General features: G+C 42.3%; 2 protein-coding genes and 1 long non-coding RNA gene across 17 annotated transcripts in view; 1 reads left to right on the top strand and 2 right to left on the bottom strand.

Moving 5' to 3' along the window:
- KREMEN1 (kringle containing transmembrane protein 1) overlaps positions 1-7,323 on the bottom strand; it is a 40,329-nt gene extending 33,006 nt beyond the window's left edge. Inside the window, exon 1 of one of the 4 annotated variants that reach the window (XM_064392057.1) lies at positions 6,634-7,323. In XM_064392057.1, the coding sequence (XP_064248127.1) occupies positions 6,634-6,835 (202 nt within the window). In that variant the 5' untranslated portion in view covers positions 6,836-7,323. Of the gene's footprint in view, positions 1-4,832; positions 5,124-6,141; positions 6,602-6,633 lie in introns of those variants that run through there. The other 3 variants (XM_064392056.1, XM_064392058.1, XM_064392059.1) reach the window with 3 other exon arrangements.
- LOC135282376 (uncharacterized) overlaps positions 6,180-20,533 on the top strand; it is a 33,723-nt gene continuing 19,369 nt past the window's right edge. For all 12 annotated transcript variants that reach the window (XR_010348574.1, XR_010348582.1, XR_010348581.1 and 9 more), the window contains exons 1-4: positions 6,180-6,338; positions 14,984-15,041; positions 15,115-16,661; positions 20,121-20,196. This is a non-coding gene — a long non-coding RNA (uncharacterized LOC135282376). The remainder of the gene's footprint in view (positions 6,339-14,983; positions 15,042-15,114; positions 16,662-20,120; positions 20,197-20,533) is intronic.
- Positions 7,914-20,533, bottom strand: part of SUSD2 (sushi domain containing 2) — a 16,403-nt gene continuing 3,783 nt past the window's right edge. The window contains exons 5-15 of the mRNA XM_064392047.1: positions 20,252-20,426; positions 18,660-18,861; positions 17,531-17,616; positions 17,046-17,314; positions 15,936-16,079; positions 15,378-15,533; positions 14,081-14,329; positions 13,501-13,773; positions 12,795-12,980; positions 8,512-8,602; positions 7,914-8,204 (exon numbers count right to left, since the gene is read on the bottom strand). Coding sequence (XP_064248117.1) covers positions 8,192-8,204; positions 8,512-8,602; positions 12,795-12,980; positions 13,501-13,773; positions 14,081-14,329; positions 15,378-15,533; positions 15,936-16,079; positions 17,046-17,314; positions 17,531-17,616; positions 18,660-18,861; positions 20,252-20,426 — 1,844 coding nt within the window. The 3' untranslated portion in view covers positions 7,914-8,191. The remainder of the gene's footprint in view (positions 8,205-8,511; positions 8,603-12,794; positions 12,981-13,500; positions 13,774-14,080; positions 14,330-15,377; positions 15,534-15,935; positions 16,080-17,045; positions 17,315-17,530; positions 17,617-18,659; positions 18,862-20,251; positions 20,427-20,533) is intronic.

Raw genomic sequence — 20,533 nt, 5'->3', positions numbered from 1 at the left:
CCGGAAAAGACTGGACTGAACACTGTTGGTAAAACTCTTTGGCTTACTCACATCAGCTGATTTCTCTTTGGTAGATGATGCAAAAGGGAGGGGGAAAGGAGTAAATCAACCAGCAACAACCACCTCTCTTTGTTTGTGGCAGCCTTAGGTTAAGTGATACTTCCATGACACTTTAGGGTATGAAGCCCATCACTTGGAATGTAACGTCAGAACTATCACTCAAGAAAATTAATACTGGTTCTGTGAATTTCAGCAAGCCTTATTCCTTAAAGTTTTGTAAGATTATGGTAAACTGTGACAGAACTTGCATTGTATCCAAGTCCTCTCCCAGTGGCAAGGACAGCAAGGGAAGAATAGAAACCTTGTGGACACTACAGCTGAGAGTCCCAAGAAGGCATCAGGTTGCCACTGTGCTTGATAGATTTGCCACATGGATTTTGTTCATGCACACAAGGCTCAGACTGTCCTGTCAGCTGTAAACCTCTACTAAAACACTAGGGTTTCAGACAGGACATGGAGAAAGCTGTGACCACTCAAATCTAGAAGTGCGTGATCTCATACTTCTAAGATCTTAGTCAGCTGGGTTTCAGACATAGTCTAAAGTAGAGGCTTATGTCAAATCTGTGATTAGAATCAGTGTCCACAATGATTTCACTCAATTAACTGCCTAATGACCCTGCTGCTTCTGCTGTGTCATGGGGATGTCTGTAAACAGAATTAATCAGAGATAATTAATCAGAGAACCTCTGCAGAGGTTCTAGTCACAAAAGGTTCCAACAGATGCTGTTCAGGCTCATGTTCATGAGCCTTGATGAGAAAACAGGGACCGCACTTTGTTGTCAGGGCTGTTTTGTTTTCAGCACATCAGGTGCCATGGTTGACAGCAAGTAACTTTTAAAATGAATGCTGAGGCTAGGTAAGCATGTACTGAGTGACAACTGCTAGAACAAAAAAGCAGAAAACAAGACCAGGGATGTTGTCCACTGTAAGTGAATACTCAGTGTGTGATACAGGTTCACAATTAGTTTTATTAGAGCCAGATCAACATTTGGAAGATCAAACAGCAGCTGTTGTAGAAATTCTTTCCATCTGTGTCGGTTTCTTCTTCAATGTAGGGACCTTACAATGATCATTTTCTTTTGTTACTTTGGGACTGCATGGCTGCCTGCACTCCACATGGGCGCCACTTTAGGATCATTTGAAAAATTAAGGTAGTGCAGACTATAACAGCCTGATGTTCTACTGATGATAAATCACTGACATTTCAGAGTCTGCACTGGCTTCCAACGATTTTCTCAAAGACATCCATCTAGAGACACTACAAATTGCAGACTGAAGGGATGGAGGTTTCAGGGTGGTTTAAATGACTTCTTAGAGTACTTTCCAAGTTTGAGGCCTGTACATAGCTTTTGAGACTGAAAATTCAGAATGACAAACTTCTTCCTATTGCACTGGAGAGAAAAAAAAAAACAAACCAAACCACTTTGCTTAATGTTTTCGAAGCTACTTGGAGCACTGAGCAGTGTCCAGAGAGACTGACAACAATTATCAACCTGAAACTAGCCTACCCAAGCCAGAAATTATCTTACCACCTACTACCCAACAAAAGGCAAGGTTTTCTTTTAAGGATCTGCAGATTAATGAAAGATAAATGAAAGTGGCTACTATTTAAATCTTGGGTTTCATTACAGCAGTGTAATTAAATGTAAGGTTGGACCAAAAATTAAAGGTTCCTTGAATTTACGTGGTATAACTGCCTGCTCAGTTTTCACTTGTTTTTCCTAAAGCCTTTTAGAGAAGTCAGAAAAATGCTTAAGCAGAATATAAGGGTATGAAACCAAGGGTGCCAGGTCCGATAATGACTCAGTGTGGGTTGCCTGATGCATGCGCTTGCAGAGTATTCCAAGAATAATTTTAAGTCATTTCCATTCTATCTAAACTGTTCTAGTTCTTGCTGGAGATTGCAATTTGAGCACTCCTCCTTAAATGAAAGCACTGTATCTAGGTGCAGATGGCAACAGTTACAGGCACTAACCAGATGCTGCAGTCTCTAATTTGATTGAAAGGGTATAATTAGACAGCAGAAACACTTCAATGAGAAAGTAACGCACAGAGGAAAGGACAGAAACCACTTAACTGATGCCAAGATACCCCGGCAGTGACAGAGGCAGGGGCCCACGGGTGGAAGGGGCAGAACACCACATCACCTTCTTCACATGAGAACATTTTTGTTTCCCCAGAGATGTGAATAGGGATTCTATTATCATAGGTTGCCACAGTTCTTCATGTGGGAACACTGATTAAAACCAGAAGAAGCTTCAGGAGATGAAAGACACAAATATGGCTTCTGTGGTCATTATTAAAAATATTTTTAGCATTGCAATGGTTTTCTTTGAAGATGCAGTTTTATCGACTGAACCAAAAGTTAATTTGCATACTATCACATGAGTGGTCAGGAAAAAAATTCTCATTCCATATTATGATGCAAAGTAAATGCTTTTGGGAAGTATAAGGCTGATTTAGATCTACCCGAGTGAAAAAATAGTGTACTATTTTTGCATTTCAATACTTTTCTATTTCAATTCATACTAATATAATACAACCACTCATCAGAACTGTCAGGCTTCTGTGCCTGTGCTGTAACAGCAAGAACCTCCCACAATAGAACAGTTGATACAAGCTAAAGAAAAACCATCAAAAAAGAATTATCTTTGTTTAAAATAGCAACTATCAAAACTCCTGGAAAACAACTCCCCATTTCTTAAATCAGACAGTTCAATTTTGATGTGATGCTATGAGGGCACTTGATTAGCTGATCATTTTTTCCTTTACAATGTGGGGGCACTCCACATGTAATTTAAGAATTGTATCCTGCTCATTCTACATATCCATGCAAACACACGCACAGACATACACATACAATTTTTGAAAGTCCTCAAATGCAATCATTTTTGCTAGTCAGAATTAGAGACCTAATTAGCATTGGTCCAAGCCAGAGAGTAGCCACAGTGAATATCTGATTATACTTGAATTATGCCACCTGAGATTTGATCAAGCCTTGACTGAAGCATCTGTCTTGTAAAAATGTACATTCCTGGAAATGTACAGACATGCAGAGTTGATACTTGTGCTCCCTGGCAGTGTGAGAGCTGTCATACACGTGAACTTGCTATCTTTGTGAAATTTTGACTTTAATCATCAAGCTAATCACTTTTCATCACTTTTTTTTGTTAAAAAATTCTGTCTGGCCAGACCTTTTCTGGACTATGTTGGAAGCAGACGAGTTAGGTTATGAGCACAAGAGACAGTTCCCATTATTTCTAAATGCATTCTGTCCCTTTTGTCTTTTTATTTGTACTACACAAACATGCTATATTAGCCAGAGCTTTGCAGCTGCTGGCTGGTCCTCAGCCACAAGATGCAAACACACTTGCTTGCCTTGTGATTCTTTATCTCTGGAAGTAAGAATGTGTGATGTGACCCCGTAAGAATTTCTGTTCCTTAATACACCCATTTGCTTTCTTACTTTGTGAAGTTTTAAAACTGTTGTTCCCTTGTCAAGTGTGGCAGGCTGAATCCCTTTGGCAATTTTATCAGGATGGGCCATAGCCACTGTGTGGATGAAGGGAGTGGTCAGCTGCACAACCATTATGGTGTGATATGACAAAAATGAAAATTTTGCAGCTGGCAGCATGTAATCCCTGCCTCCCTCCTACTTCTTTGGCTCCATCCTGCTTAAATCTATTCTCATAACTCTGGATTTTGAGTTATGCTCTATGCATGTACAAGCATGATATGCTGAAATGTCTGACTATTTCATCCCCTATCTGCCTAGTTAGAAAAAAAATTGCTTTTTTAAGTCTTTTCATGAGGTGAGGCTTGCTTATGGCATATCAAGTAGAACTGCTTCTCTGAATCACCAAGGCATAGGCAGAATAAGATGACAAGAGATACCAGGCTTGTAAGAGAAGGCTGGAATAACAGCTCAAAGGAAAGATTCAGCTGGGAAAAGAACCAAGGACATGGTGACTCAGTATTGCTAAATGGAAAGAAAACAGAGAAAGGAAAAAGAGATTGATAATCACATACATTTCTGATGGGGAAATTAAATGAATGGTATAAATGCAGAAACTACAAATTATAACTTATTGCACTGAGTATATAAAATAACATTTGTTCACCAAAACTAACATTTCCTGAAGGCATTTCCATTTCTTTGGCCTTGAAACACAAAACTCACCAAATTCAAACAGTCCTTTAATGGTAGGTAATCTATTCACACACTTCTTATTTCTGATCCACTTGAGAAATTATGTATGGCTGATGTTTGAATGCACAAATGCCAAGGTTTGAACACAGAGATGTCAGTGCTTGAGTTAATAGAAACTGTTGAACATCGTATGGTGAAGCAGAAACATTAGGTGGAAAGTACCACAGTACTATGTGCAAAAATGGTTGTTAATTCACTTTCATTTCTGACAACTGCAGTAATTTTCCGTATAGTAATTCCAGAAGTTTTTCTCCTATCTTAGCAAATGATGGTGACACAGTCTTTATTTTGACTGCACTTACGTTAAGCTTATAACAACATGCATTAAAAACCAAAACAAGGAGTAGGCATTAAAAACATACCATACAACAAACTGCCTTCCAAAAGCAACAGTAATGTTTGTCATTTCACAATTCTGCTAGTTTCAAGTGCAACCTGATACAGCTGATCCCGTCCAGTTCTGTGGGATTTGGGGTCAAGACGAGGACCCTGATGTGTACCTCGTGCAGATTAGGAACTCTGCAGATCCTGTGCATGCCGTATAAATTACAAGTTGCTGTACCTGCACTGTTTCCAGGTTCTTGAGCAGAAGACACATGGGTGGCAGTGCTTTCTAGATCCATTCTCCCTTGCTACACCTTCATTTGGAGGCATTATTAACTCTTCCCTCCTCCCCCCGTCCCAGCTGCTTGTGCTCAGGCATTTCTGTCCTCTTTAACAGCCAAACATTCACACTGGGCCATACCCTCCACTTGCTGTCACACAGCTCTCGGTGAGAGACATGGTTACACACGGAGTGTTCTGTTCAGAAACCTTGCAAGCAAACATTCTTCAACCTAAGCAAAGGAAGGAATATTCACTCTGTGCACCAAGCACGTCCTAATGGTACTGGGAAAAGACTCTTAGACATGGTCCCTGTCTAGGCAGCTCTCTAAATGCTTATCTAAAATACTCTCATGTTTTACTTCTGAGAAGAAATGAAATTTACCAGAACTTTTTCTCGTAAAATGTTTTTTATTCACTGAAAATGGCTATGCAAGTATTTTCCGTTTCTAATTAGCTGCATCTATGAAAACTTGATGAGCAAGTATGTGTTCAAAAAGGAGAGCAAATTCTACTTTATAAGAAGAAACACCAATCAAGAATACATAAATGTATCCAGAAGGACCACACATCTGATGGCTGTGATGCTGCGACCATCTGGAACTGCCACTTCTGATCTTGCAAAGCATGGCCAATGTTTACCAGAGGAGAACCATAGCACTTGAAATCATTAGTAACGACTAAAACAAGAACAAAAGGGTGCCGAGAAATTTTAAGGGAAAAATCACCTTAGGAAGTGGAGCTTCAGGCTTCTAAGCGGTGAGAGGAGCCCAGGCTCGGCCGGGAGCTGGGGCAGCACACCGCGGACAGGCGGGATGCTCACCCTTCAAGCCTCTGCTGCCCCAAGTTCACATAACAATCGCACGCCCCTCTCCCTTTAAATGCCTCCATTCCGCAGACTAGCTAGCTATCGACCCACTTTTATAGAGAAACGCGCTGCTCTTCTTTCCCTTACACCATGCTTTCACTGGAGATTCCGAGCTCCCAGCTCAGCAAGCGCGGGGAGAGCCTCAAGCACCCAGGGACTCCCGGCACACACACCCGCTGCGTGCTCGCACGAGCAGCTTCGAGCCCGGCACGGCTCTGCCGAGCAGGAAGGGACGTCGTCGCGACCTCCAAGAGGCGCTGCCGGCCGGCAGAGCCCTTCCGCGGGGGGCTGCGGCGCTCGGGGAGAGGCTGCCCCGCTGCCTCGCCGCTCAGCCCGGCGAGGAGCTCGGGGAGCAGCCCCGATCGCGCCCCCCTCCCGGCTCCCCCGGAGCGGCACTCACCGGACAGAACGGGCTCCCGGCAGCAGCTCAGCGCCAGCCCGGAGAAGGCCAGGACGGCGGCGAGGGCGGGAGGCTCCATAGGCAGCGGCCGCCGGGCCGCGCCGCGCTCGCAGGCGGCAGCCCCGGCTCTCCGGGGGTGGCAGGCGGCCGGGAAGAGCGCAAAGTGCGGGAAGCGGAGGCCCTACAGCATGTGTCCTGTAAGTGCGCCCCGGCGAGGTGCCGAGTGGCAGATGAGGGATCCTATTACCAGCCATGTGACAGGAAAGGATAGAGACCGACATCCCAACCTGCTGCAGCGCGGGACCGCAGGGCTGCCGCTTCCACTTCTGACACCGACAGGTTCGGGCTGGTGGTGTTCGCCCCGGGGCAGCGCTTTGGCCCCGCCGAGCCCTCCTCCTAGCCGGGACGCCTCACTACAAACACACACACAAACACACAGACTCCTCCATCCCAGCAGCGACCCAAGCCCCGCTCTCGTCACTCCCCTCGTACCCAGTGTCCCGCGGAAGAGGTCGGGCAAGAGCCCGTCAGCCCCGTGGCCTGGCGCTGCCCTCCGCCCGCCGGGCCCCCGGGCGTGTCGGAGCCCACGGGCGAGCGCAGGTGCAGCCCGGCTCTCCTCTCCTGAAGCCGCGAAGGCACGGAGAGACACGGAGCAGGGAGAGAGCGCTGCAAACTTTCTGAGGGGCGCGGGCATGAGCGGCTCCGCGGGCGGCGAGGTGCCAGCGCCGCACGCTGCCTTTTGGGGCGTCGTTCTAAAAGTGAAAAGGCACCAGCCGCCCCACAGACGTGAGCGGGCTGCGGAGCTGTGCCGAGGGAGCGCTGGCAGAAAGCAGCGCGGCTGCTGAAGCCGCCGTGTCCCCCGTAGGCCGCGTCCCGGCGCGGGCGGAGCTGAGGCCGGGCGGGGGCCGCTGTCCCGGCCGCGGGTGGCAGGATGAGGCACAGGGACAGCCGCAGAGACAGGAACACAGACAGCCACACAAACAGGACACAGCCGCACAGACAGCCACACAGACAGGAACACACAGCCACACAGACAGCCACAGGAGCCCTCCAAGCCCAGGGACCCGGGACACTGGCGGGAGGGGGCACGGACACGGGGACGTGAGGGGACACCCACGACTACAGCACAACACACACCCAGAGCGACAAACACAAACACAGCAGCTCCCCTGCCGAAAGGAGCATCTGAAGGTTGCTTTCTGAAAATGCACATGCAGAAAGATAGGGTTTGGGTTTGTGGTTTGTTTGGTTTGGGTTTTTTGTTTGTTTGTTCTCATCTACCTGAAGATACCAAAGGACAGAGTGTCAAGGTGGTAATGCCAAGCAGTCGTCTAACTTCTGCAAAGTCCTTACTTGGCCTGTGAGACATTTTAGTAATGATAGAACAGCTTTGCTAAGAATCGACCAACATGAAAAAAAACTCCCACACTAACAGTTAAAACAGCATAAAAAAAGTTGCTTTGTCAGGAACAGAAATAGGGCAAACATCCTTTGTACAAGGTACATCCTTGTACCCCCTTTACAACACTGCTGTGTAATCAAATAGCAACCCATACAGGCAGAGAACAATTTGCTATTCTGAAGAGGAACAATCAAAATACAGTTCGTAGGCCTTAACTATTGTATCAATACACAGTGTGGATGCATCTCACTTTTAGCATACAGAAATCTCCTTCCATATGAAGCTGTAAGGTTGATTTTGAGGAGGGAAATGTGCTTACATTTCTTTTGGCCTTTGTAACACATATAGAAAGCAAAAAATGGTCATATAGTAGCATGGCTTTACACATAAATTTTAATATCACAGCATAGTATGCCACATTCTTATTTCTTTGAGCTGAATTCGTAGTGAATGTAGCATTTTTAAGTGATGAAATACTGAAAACCAATAGCAGTGGTCTGTTAGCTTGGCAGTGGGTTGTTGTCTTTTTTTTGTGATAGGTTCAGAAGTATTTAGTTCTTCCTCACACATACAGTCTTCTTTCCAAGGGCCATAACCCCATTTTGTTTCCTTTCACTCAATTTCAATTCCATTTTATCTGGCATTCTATTACTTGTGGGCACTGGAACAGAGAAGGCTTAAAAATTTGTAACAGTTGCTAACAAAGTTCAGAAAATCAACCATATCTCCATTTCAATCCACCAGTATTCCTCGGCAAAACCATTTTCATTCACTATGCTGCCCCCTTTCCCCACCAGTCAGTTTCACTTACAGTTGCTCAGTGTTTATACATCAGTTGTGCTTTTTTTACCTGTAGCACACTGGCAGCTTGTTGCCAGTGGTCATTAGTAAATTATTATTGTAAAAGTCATAACAGTTGCTATTTCTTTAGGAGGTTGATTTGTGTTTTCAGTTCAGTTAAGGCTTACCTCTCCTTTCTGCATAAATAACACAGACGTCCCAGGACTGCAAGGCCGACTATTCCAAATACACTGCCAATAACAATTACTTGTTTGATACCTGAAAAACAGAGACCAACCACAAAAAAACCCATGAAGACTTTGATATAGATTTCTTCATATCTGTTTGAATGCAGTCGCGTAACAATTTTTGAAATTGTACATATAGTGTTAATTTTTCTGTTCTCTTTATTTGAGGAATTGCCTCCCTTGGCAGTAAATGATGTCCAGAGGCCCCTTCCAACCTTTCATCCTTTCAGATTCTCTGAAACTGGTAAAGATTAGGAACTCACAGAATTCCTACATTTGACTGTTAGAGCAGGTGGCTGCAAAAGCTTTCTAACACAAAGGGTGGCTAGTGGTTAATATGTAGTCAACATCCTGCATGTGCAATACTGACATGGAACTGTCAATCCCAACTGAAATGGTTTTCAATCCTTATTCCTTATGGTTTGATTACTTTAAATATTACCCCTATTTTGGCATTAAATTTTGAAACTACCTTTGCTGCTTAATAATCTACATAAAAGAGAATTGACTGCTCTGATGTGGGTACATTGAACTGCATCAGAGAGTTTGAACACACTAAAACACGAAAAGTGTCAGCTTGATTCTGTGACTGCCTAACAAGGACACCTGAAAGAGAGAAAGAAACCAGATATGAAACAAATTTTGAATAAAAATTATCATTTTGTTTTCTTATTCTTCTAAGCAGTGGCAGATTACCATGACACATAAGAATATTTTTAAAAGTTAGGAGATGCAGCATGTGGAGTGAGCTGTCTGGGAGAAACAAAAATTCCTGCATTTTGTATCTGAGCCTTAATACATCGGGGCTGCATTTTTGTCACCCCTTCCTTCCATCACTTTGTCACACCTGCCCAACCCACGGCCTAGCACACAGTGATGGCAGAGTGACAAAACACACACTTCTATGATCCTAGAACAGATTATTCAGCTGGTAATTTAGTTTATAATGAAGTTTAAGGATCGAAATGGGATACATAATGTTTCACAAGCATTGATCCATCATCCAGGAACTTCTGAACAAGGCTTAATGTTTGTTTTACACATCCTTCACTGGGAGGCACCCAGCCTCTGCCAAGTGATGAGAACCCATCACTGGCTAAAATACTTAGTCCAGTAGTGATTTGACTCTGTTGTGAAATCTTTGTGTTATAAAAAAGCACAGAAGACTAATGAGATTTCTGACAGCTTTTCAAAATGAACAGCATTTACACAGAGCCTGAGACTGGAAAAGGAAATCTAAAAGTGAATAGAGGAGAGGGGGAGAAAGGAGAAAGTGGCCCAAAAGACAAACAAAACTAGATTGCCCTTAATATCACCATATTGTCTGTCTCAGAAAGACTGCATGTACTTATGTTGCCGCTATATTATGATTTTTAGCTGGATATTACATCTCATTTTAGTAGAATCTCCTTTTTGCTTTTGGTGGATGGCTTCTTTGTTCTTCCTCTTTGTGATATTCAGTGAAGAGAGCTTGCAGTGGTACTGGCAAGACTTGCAGTGGGATTGTAATTAGAAGCATAGCAAAATAATTATTAGCAGAGGATTTCCATGGAAACTTTAGTCCAAGGAAGCAAAACTCAAAAACAACAATATGCAGGCCCAACAACATAATTTGTATTTGAAGTTTCGAAATACCGAAATGTATTTTGTAAAATAACTGGCATTTCATTTTCTTGTTTCCACCTCTTTCCCATCCAATTTTCATGGTTCCCATGCCTTTATTTTAAACATTCTCTTTTGAAAAGGCATATAGCTACTAAAAAAAACCTTGATGATTTGCAAGACAGAGCTTGAATTTGATGTGCCACAAAACTGCAGCACTGTAGAGAAATACACCTGTAAGCTTGGAATAACAGAGGGCTGGGCCCTGTGCTCCTGACCAGCATGAAAGAAATAATTCGACAAGGTGTGTGTTTAATAGTTCACTTTCAAAGTAAAAAAGTGACTGCTGATAACAGTGGTTAGGTCAGTGGTCATCCATTCAGGCACCTAGAAATTGGGAAGGGCTGTCCATTAATTTTGTCAGCATTTTCCTGGTGTCAAGAAGGTCTTTGTCACAGGACTTGATAAAATGGATGTTGGTAAAACAGCAGCATGCTGCTGTGTAAAGAGAAAAACAATAAAGGAAACTGACCTCAGGAACAACAGATTTTGACAACACAAGGACCTCTTTTGTTCTGGAGAAGGCTTGGGGGATGGAGAATAGAGAAAATAGCCAAATAGAGAAGTATGACAAGGAAAACTGGCCCTGGATTTCAACTGTGTCTTGGACCAGAGGCAGAAATGTATTTAGTGGAAAGCAAGTACTAGCTGTCCATGATACAAAAATATGAGAAGTTTAGATATTAGTGAAAGGAACTTTGAACTGTATTGCCTCTCTTCTCTGTAGAGACCTGGGCCTGTCAATAAAATAGCATTCTCAGACAAACACTGACATCTAGCAGAACACCTGATGGAAGAAGGAGAAGCAAGGCTAGCTGTAAATGCCACTGGTAGGGCATAGCAGTAAGAAAAAAAAGAATGGAGAAATTTGTGTTTTATATTGTGTTGCTCAGTTGTTGATGTTGCCAGTATCCTGCTGCTGTGGACAGCATTGCCATACTCCAACTTCCTGCAGCTAATAGAAACCATCAATTTTGGTTCACATTGCAAATGAACTAGAACACAAAATATCAAATAGTAAGGAAGATCTTTGTTGCAATCAGATCAATAAAATTCTTTCACACCTTGTTTTTCTTTGTCACCTTCCAGGAAAGCATTGGAAAACATTGGGGTTTTGTTTGCTTATTCACAAAGCTGTGTCACGACTCCATCATTCTGAATTAAATCACTGCATATCTTCCAGCTCCTTTCCTCTGATCTCACAGGGCTGCCTTTCTGTCCCCCTTTTGCTAGTGTAAATGTCAGCATCTGTTTTGCTTATTGAGACTGACTGGCTCTTATCCAGTATGTATGTGGTTGATGGCAGCAGTGGAAAAATATTCTTAGCTTTCAGCTTGGCAGAAAGTTTTGCCATTGCCTTTTTAAGATCTGGCCTTTGTGAATTTTTCTGCTGCCCAAACTCACTGCAGTTCATCTTACAAATATTACTAAGTTCAAATATTACTAACTCACTGCATTGGAAATGTACAAGCAATTGGTACAGGCAGCAGAGGCTGATGAAATGTGCCAGCACGACAGGAATTCATTGCTGATGTGAAGTGCACTTTCCACATTTCTTTGGAAGGGTCTTAGAATGGAGAATCTGTTAGTATGAATTATTTGATGAGTGCTTTTGGGAGCTATTAACTCAGCATTGAAAGTGCTTCAACATGCCATCTGGCCTTGCACCACCCTGGTGCTTTGAAATATTGCCATCTTGAGGACATTTGGAGTCTATGTGGTGAATGAATAAAAAGAAAATTTTGGGCCATTTTCTGTAAATCACAGAGACAGCCTATGCTACTAAAATACTACTAAATCCAACAATCCCAAGCTAACTGATAATCTATTAGTAGTAACACAAGAGGGGGAATAAATCTATGTTATTTATACTAAATACTATTGCATCATTCACAATACTTTTACTGCTACAGAATAATAAAATTATGTTTTGAGATAACATAATATTTTAGAAAAAAAAAAGAGTGGAAGGGTTCAACAAGTGTGGGCTGTGTCTGCTCTTGAATCACAGAATCACAGAAGAGTTGAGGTGGGATGGCACCTCTGGGAGTCATTTTGTCCAACTCCCCTGTTCAAGCAGGACCACCCAGAGAGAGTTGCCCAGGACCACGAAGTGACAACTTTTGAATATCTCCAGGGAGGGAGACTCTGAACTTCTCTGGGCAAGCTGTGCCAGTGCTCAATCATAATCACAGTAAAAAAGGGGTTTCTGTTGTTCAGAGGGAAGCTTCTGTGTTTCAGAGCATGCCTTGGCCTCTTGTCTTGTCCCTGAGCACCACTGAAAAAATCCTGGCTCCATTCCCTTTTCACCCAGCCTTCAGGTACCTGTACCCATTGATAAAACAAAAACTTTAATACCTCCACCAGAATGCACAAACCCACCATAAGTCACCTGTTATTTGGATCAGAATAATAGTTTTTCTACAAATTCAGACATCTCATGTCCAATGTTTTACCAAGAGAAGTTGCTTTTGTCAAGGGCCATCATGGTGTACTGAGATTGCCTTGTCCTTGATAATGATTTTTCAGTGACAACATGTGATATCTAAAAGGCAACAGACCTGTTACTGGGCTGCACTGGGGTGTGTCTCCTGACCAGGCTCCTGACTCTTGGCAAGTTCTTTCCTGTGACCCTCCTGTGAGTTCATAGCCCTCATTGCAGGTGAAATTGATGGTCGAGCCCAGCAGGTAGTTAGTATTATTCTTTCTTCCATTGGTTGGATGACCCAGCCAGCCACAAGAGATCACTAATAAAAGAGACATATTTGGTTAGAGTATTTAGGACTTAGACCAGCAAACCTCCATTACAATGATTCAAACAGCATTTTAGTGGCAACTCATAGAAAAACAAAGATTTTTAGGCTATCTGAAAGACAATACTTCCTGCTACTTTTAAAATTTATTTTGAAGTCCAAGGAAGACAGCTTAATGTATATAAAATGAAGATAAATTTTCTATGCTGTGGTGTTACAGTGGAAGAAATGGAAAGAAATTTATTTTGAGTTTGCCTAAGTATTCCATCAGTACAGAGATTTCCTGGTACAAAGATGATTCCCCACAATCAGATTATTTATAGGTGCATGAACCTACAGTTAAGCAAAGCCTCCTCAAACTGTGTTAACTCTTTAGATGCCCTGTAGAAATATCTATAGTGATGCTCACTATAGGCTCTTCACTTAAGGTTTGGACTTGATGATCCCAGTGGGTCCCTTCCCACTCAGAATATCCTGTTATTCTGTAATGATGTTTTGTGGAATGTTGTATCACCTGGCTCTAGATGTTCTACCAGCAGCTTGTGATTCTGATGGGAAAGTCTTGTGGAATTTCCCACTTGAAGGCTTCTTGTGGTCAGGACATCAAATCTGCAGAATGGGTCAGAGCCACAGTGTGAGACCATCTCTTCTAGCAGGGGATCAGCAGGGTCCTCATGAGGGGAGAACACAGGCAGAAAGGAGGCATTGTGCTTGTCCCCATAAAAGAAACTGTTCAGTAAGAACTCCGTGTCGTAAGTAAAGAGAGAAGTTCCATTTTCAATTGCCCCTTGGGAGACAGAGACAGAAAGATTCATATGTAACATTGCCAACATAGACCACCTTCTGCTATTAATCCAGGTGTTTATCTACAGAAATGTGACTGGAGGTGGAAGAGATAGAAGAACAAAGTGCTGAACACTCCATCATGGTTCTGTTTTCACTCCCCATGTGGGTAGAGGAGGGTGTATTTCTCTTACTGCCTTCTCTTCCCCCAGTACTGGTTGCTTGGCACAGACTTCATTTCCTAGTCCTTAAACCATAAGCTGTCTTAAATACATAAGAAAATGTAATAATGGACCATAGCAATTACTTACAGCTAGCTCCAAACTCAAACACCTGCTGGGGACTTGCATGAACTGACATGGTGGTTTTATTCTTGAAGGTGTAGTCATCCTCTGGATTGCCATTCATTACCCCAAAGAGACCCCGTGTGTGATTCTTAAACTTCTCTGGGAGTAGAATTGTCAGAGTCAGAAATCCTCCACTTCCCCTTATTTCCACTCCAGACCCAGAAGAGAACATCACTGTGATGTTCTGATCAGGTGTAGAATAGAGAAACAGACCTATAACAAAGAGAGGAAGAGGACAAAATAGCTAATTATCCATAGTGAAAAAATTGTTGTGTTTTAGCATCAGTTAAATCATCAGTTTTAACCATTTTTCGTACAGCTTTCCCTCCCCTCCACGCTGAGCTGCACTCTGAGAAGCATTTAAAGGGAAGCCACACCTTCACACTACAATTGTGATTAGATGGCTACTAGAGAGTGGCAGCAAAGAGATGTCCACTGTTGATATAAGATGCCTCCTGCCACTGTCCCAGCCCAGAAGCTTAAAGATATAAGACGTCAACATCAGAGAGTGGTTGTGAGCTGCAAGCACTGGTCTCAGTGGTCACAGTTTTCCTCTCCTTCTCCCTTGTCTTGTCAACACCTCCCTCACATGGCTTCATCTCCAGGACCCCTCAATGTCCTTTCCATTTTTTTCCTCCCTGCATCTCTGCTTTTGCAGCTCCTTGGCAGTGTAGCCTTCCACTGCTCTTCAGCCATGTGAGGAATACTAATTTCTAGCCACAGAAATGTTCCTCTGCTGAATAGGGGGATTGCTGTTAAAATTGAAGTGATGTATGATGAGTATTTGTCAAATTATCATTAAAAGCAATCAAAAGATCACAGCCCTGTTGAACAAAAAGTCAACTTTTTGTCTTTTTGTCTTTTCAGTCTTTTTGGCAGAAGAATAGAGGAATAATATCTGACCTATTGAGAGAGCTCCCAATAGGTAAATATTAAATTGAGTTATATTTTAGTATATATTTTAGTTATATTTCACTATATTTCATTTTATTTGGTAGGCTTTGTTGCATTAGATGCAGTAAGCTCAAAGCAGAATGTAGAGGACAGAGTTTTTAATTCCATTCGCTGTCCAATGGATGAGGAGGAAAACCATTGCTCTACAAACAAGTGAAAGAGGACATAGAAACCATGGACACTGGATCCACCTGTTAGAACACTTGACAAAAGTATGCTGAAAAAAGCGTTGAAATGCATGCACCTAGAGACACTTCTAACTGTCCACGGGCTCCATCAGAATGAGAGGCTGATATGTATAACTGACCTTTCAGGTCCATCCAAGTTTGTTCAGAGAAGCTGAGAACCCTCTGGTTCAGGAGGACCTCCAGGTGCAAATCCTCAGAGTAGCGCACTTCAATCACATCAGAGCTGTTCTCCTGCATGGCCACTGCAGACAAGCCTGTTCCCTGAGCCCCAGTTCCTTCCAAATGAAAAAAAAAAAACCAGTGCTATCAAAATGCTGGCAGCTGTGCCTATTGACTGATTTCTAGAACTGGCCTTATGTTTCCTTATTGATGAGAATGGGCATGGAGAGAAATAAGAATTTTTTTGGAGCTCTTAAACACAGTGGAAAGCTTTACATTGCCATTACTCACACGCAATAAAACTAGCAATTAAACTTTGATTGAGAAGTTTTTCCTGAAGATGTCTGCTTTCTGATTATCTTGAGAATGATGACTGTTCACAAATGGCCAAACAAGAAAACTAGAGATGACAGAGACGACAAGACGATGGCTGCTAAGTGCAAATTGAGCAAATATCAAACCTCAGCTCTGCAAATCTCAGAAGTTCAGAAGCTCTGCTTCCTCTCTTACCAACTTACCATTGGAAAAGTGTGCCTGCTGTGTCCTCCCTTGCACTCTCAGGGATGTGAGATCAGACTCTACCAATGTGTATTCTCCTAGGCCATTGAAGGTGAAGTTCAGACCATCAAATGTAAAGAAATGAGGATCCCCAAAAGCAGATGCTATTTTTAAAAGCAAAAAGAGAATTAAGAAGCAAAAATCACAACCTGTTACTCCTCAAGTTCATGAGAAAGGAAAGAGGCTAGAAGTCTGTGCCACATGCAATATATGGGGAGATTTGGACATGAATACAGGGCTATTGCCTTATCTTTGCATCCATATCCTTTGCACCTTTATCCCCTTTTGCATTTCCAACTTCCATGTAAATTGCTCCAAGTTGCTTCTAATTTATTTTTTGTATGCTTTATTCTGTCTAGTAACTAATACAATGCACCTTGCCATCAAGTTGTAAAGTTGTATTTTCTCAAATTCAAGCTCTGCTTCTGCCAATACTTTTGATGGGACTTCTTTAAGCAGCCAGACCACCCATTCATGACCCCTAACTACCTAATGCAAGGCCCTCTACAGTTTTCTCCTTTTTTTCTGGTGCAAACTGCTGCCTCTTTGCAATTGTTTATGGGAGGCCAAGTCCTGCTGGACACCTCAGCATCTCAGCAGCATAGAAGGCAAAATGGGGCAGCAACAGAGGTATGGCAAGACTTGATGACTGAGTTGAAAGCAAGTGAGAGAAAACCAGACACACTGTAAGTTGTAAAACTTTCTTATTTGATATGAATATTTCTCATCATGATAGCTTCTCTAGCTACTTTCTACCTGTTATTAACCATTTCTAATCACCTTTTTCTCTGAAGAACTCCACACTGATGATATAAAGTTGTGAACATTGACTATTATGCTTTGGCTATTTAGGTTCCAGGGGTATGCTCAACAGCAGAAAATCTTGTAGCATAATTTAAAAAAGCATACAAATTTTCTAAGTGATAGATCAATAGAAACCTTCCATGGATTTTTTCCACAGGACATTGTACCCTCACCATTGTCAACTCATATATGCACATACAGAAATATTCTAAAAGCCAACAGTGTATGAAAAATCTACACTCCACAAGGAAAGTCTGGAGCCTTACCAGCCTGTGAAGGGCGGTACGTCCTGCAGTCACTAGAGGGCCGCCTTTTCATATAGAAGTCACAATTCTCAGACCACAGGCAGCAGTAGTAGAAGCTGATAACATCATAGAGCCAATGGGAAAAGCCAGGTATGCGGGGAGGCTTCAGGAAAGGTGGTGAACCCCAGTCATGTCCTCGATCAGGTGTGCTGCCTCCGGTGGAGTCGTGCGTGAGGATTTGGGTTCCCGTGGAGTCATAGCAGCACTGCTGTCCAGCCCCATACTGGGGACTGGTTGAGAAAAGCAGCAAGAAAATCATCATTTAGCTCTGTGGGGTCCGTTTCTATTTAGGGATTGCTTACTGACATTTTATGGATACAGCTGAATATTTCGTTTGCCAAGCTTTATCTGATGTCCAGTTAGACTTCACCCCTGATTCTGTGATGCTGCTGTCTCTGATGTAAAAGGATCAATCAAAAAAATGCAGTTTAAAAAATGTTCTTTACCTGGCTTGAATGGCTCTTACACAATGCACAGCACCAGGATGATAAGTACACACACTCCCCTTTTCAATGTTGCAGCCATAATCTGTCTGAAAAAGATCAATGTTCACACTTAAGGAACACAATCTTTCCTCATTGTACTTTCTATCCTTACATTCTGTTCCCACCCTTTGTATCTGACGTGTGTAAAGTTGACATGAACTGGTTAAGGTTGTGTTGAATAGGGTGGAATGATAGGAAAAATGGTGAATTTAATACTCAAGTGTCTGGAGCAACATGTCTGACCTGAACATTTTGCAGTCTGTTACAACAGACCTTGAAGAACAAATGCAGCCAGATGGGATTCAATTGTAAGTGTACAACAAACACAGACACAACAGAGTAAATGTTTATTCTGTGTTCTTAGATAGAGGCAGTAGATCTCTTCTTTATATTCACAAGCTTTTACACATCATGTTTGGAGCTTCATAACCAGAATAGTAACAATGTTTACCTAAACTTTTTTTTTTTTAAATGCATAAACACATGCCACCATTTAGTATCATAAATAGGAGAGGAAGTCACTGTCATCTGGTCCTCAGATCAGCAGTGTAAGTGAAAGTGTAGACTGAATGGCAATTGATGTCTTAGCTTTTGTCAGTTCCTTGATAACAGTGAAGCTGAGAAGGAGGAAGGAAGCAGGATAAAGGAAATAATGGATTACAGCTCTGGGCTTGAGCTCTGAAGTACAAGGCAGAAGGGTTTGCAGCAAAGAATGAAAAACTAGGCAGAAATAGTTTGTCACAGCATGGAATATCATCTTCAAACACAGACTGTGATCTTGTAGGATCTCAAAGAAGCCATCCCTGCTCCCAGCTCCACAGAGTGTTTACAGTCTGCTATTGGAACTACTATTTTAATTCCCTGTTTAAATGCATTTTCCATCCCCTATTCTATAGGCACTTTTATTCATACTACCTAGATAAGCTGTATTTACCTCTGCCATTTGATATGCTACTTGGGCAAATTTAAATGTAACTTAGTTTCCTTGTAATGATGTTTAGAGAGGGAACAGGGGTGTGTGTGGAGTTTGGCACTCCTTAAACTTCCACCTGGAATTGTAATAAGCCAGAGGGATCAATTAGTAACTTACATGGAACCTGCCAGTGTCAGCTCTTGCCTGTGCCAAGGTGCAAGGGCAGTCTATAATTTCTTCCATGAAGTTTGGAAGCAACTCTTCCTTTCTGTCCCATTCCATACATTTTGCAGTTGCCCATGCATTTGGGTCATCTCTGAAGGCTTTCTCAAGGTGCCAAGCCAATGCATGGTCTGAGCTCCAGATTGATGGAATGTTGCTGGGGGGGAAAAAAAAAGAAACAAAAAAATAGATCTGATAGCTGAACAAGCACTATTTTGACAGTAAGCACTGTGGCTCAATTGCTAATTATAATTAAAAAGCATCTTTTGACTTTCAAGTTATTTCATAGCAAAGCCCACTGCTTTCTTTTTCCTTCAAAAAGTTATGGCAAATCAAAATTTTCCAAATTCAGGAGGTGACAGGACAGCATGCAGCAAGTATGCAGTAATCAGAATACATTTTAGTAATCATGATTCTGGCTTACATGGATCCTTTTAGAGGAAGGTTTTGCATTCATGCCTTTTGACATTGTAATTTCATTTAGGCCAGAATGAAGAATATCTGGATTCTTTAACGAAACATAACAAATGCACCCCAGTAATATCAGGACTAATGGCTACAGAAACCATTCAGAATCCTTGAAATGTTCCAAAGCCACTCTGCTTTTCCCCCATGAAATAAATACCTTAACAAAGTGTAATAAAAAACCCTCTAGAAGGAGAAAAGGCTATCCTTCTCTGGGTAGCAACCTCTAAATATTCAAAAAGGTTCTGACATATTAACAATATGTTGTAACACTGAAGAATTGGCATTAATATACTCACAGAGTCTACACTATCTACATCAAACCTGCAGATATGGAAGAATTATGAAGGAATATCCATGGAGCACTTACACATGTAGTCCACCAAAAATCATGGGGAAATATGCAATGAAGTAAAAGAAAATGGGCATAAAATTTGAAGGAATGCAAAAACCTGCATACAAAATAGAAGAGGAAGTCCTGTGGCTGCAGTGACTGAAGTTCTACAATTATGGACTCCTCCACAGTTGTGACAAAACAAAAAAATCAGCAGATCCTAGTCTGGTGACAGCATGGGCTTGGCTGGAGTAATTTTCTTCACAGCAGCCACGTTTGGGATTTGTGACCATGACAAAGCTGATAAGACACCAGTGTTTTATCTCCTGCTGGCACGGTGTCAAGGTCTTCCCTGTGTCTCATGCTGGCCCCAGGGAGAAGGCCAGGAGGGAGCACAGCTGTGACAGCCAACCCAAACTGACCAAAGGGATATTCCATGCCCTAGACCGGCAGGTCCATCAATAAAATGCAGGAGTGTTTTTCTAAAACAGCCCTTACTGGGTGACTGACTGTGCATCAGTCTGCTCACGGGACACTTCATGATTCTTCCTCCATGCTCCTCTTAGTAAACTGTCTTTATCTCAACTCATGAGTTTTTCTCACTTTTGACCTTCCAGTTTTCTCCCCACTTTTTCCCATGAAATGGAGCCTGAGTCTCAGTTTTGAATGCCAAAGGAGACACCAGCTTATAAGGTAGCTATTATTATTGTTGTTGTTGTTGTTATTGTTATTATTGTGATGCACTTGCCTCTGCCCATCAAAATAGTTGCTGGGTATAATTCTCAAAATTCCGTAGTCCCAGGTACTGTAATTTCCTTCGGCAGGCACAGGAATGAAAGAATATATCCCTGTGTTGGGGGTTTCTCTTGCCAAAGTATAAAGGTATTTCCATTCAGCCATCCAGTTTGCTGAATAACTGTCACCTGTCAGACAGAGGAAGAAAAGGGTTTTGGATGCTGGAAAAGAGCAATAGCTACAAGATTGAAATTAGATATCTCCATCCATACGTAAATGAAGAGGAAAAGCTGAC

This window comes from Passer domesticus, chromosome 17 (assembly GCF_036417665.1).
Source record: "Passer domesticus isolate bPasDom1 chromosome 17, bPasDom1.hap1, whole genome shotgun sequence".
NCBI classification, from domain to species: Eukaryota; Metazoa; Chordata; class Aves; order Passeriformes; family Passeridae; genus Passer; species Passer domesticus.
Note: the sequence above shows the minus strand (reverse complement) of the source record. Positions and strands in the feature narration are given on the sequence as shown.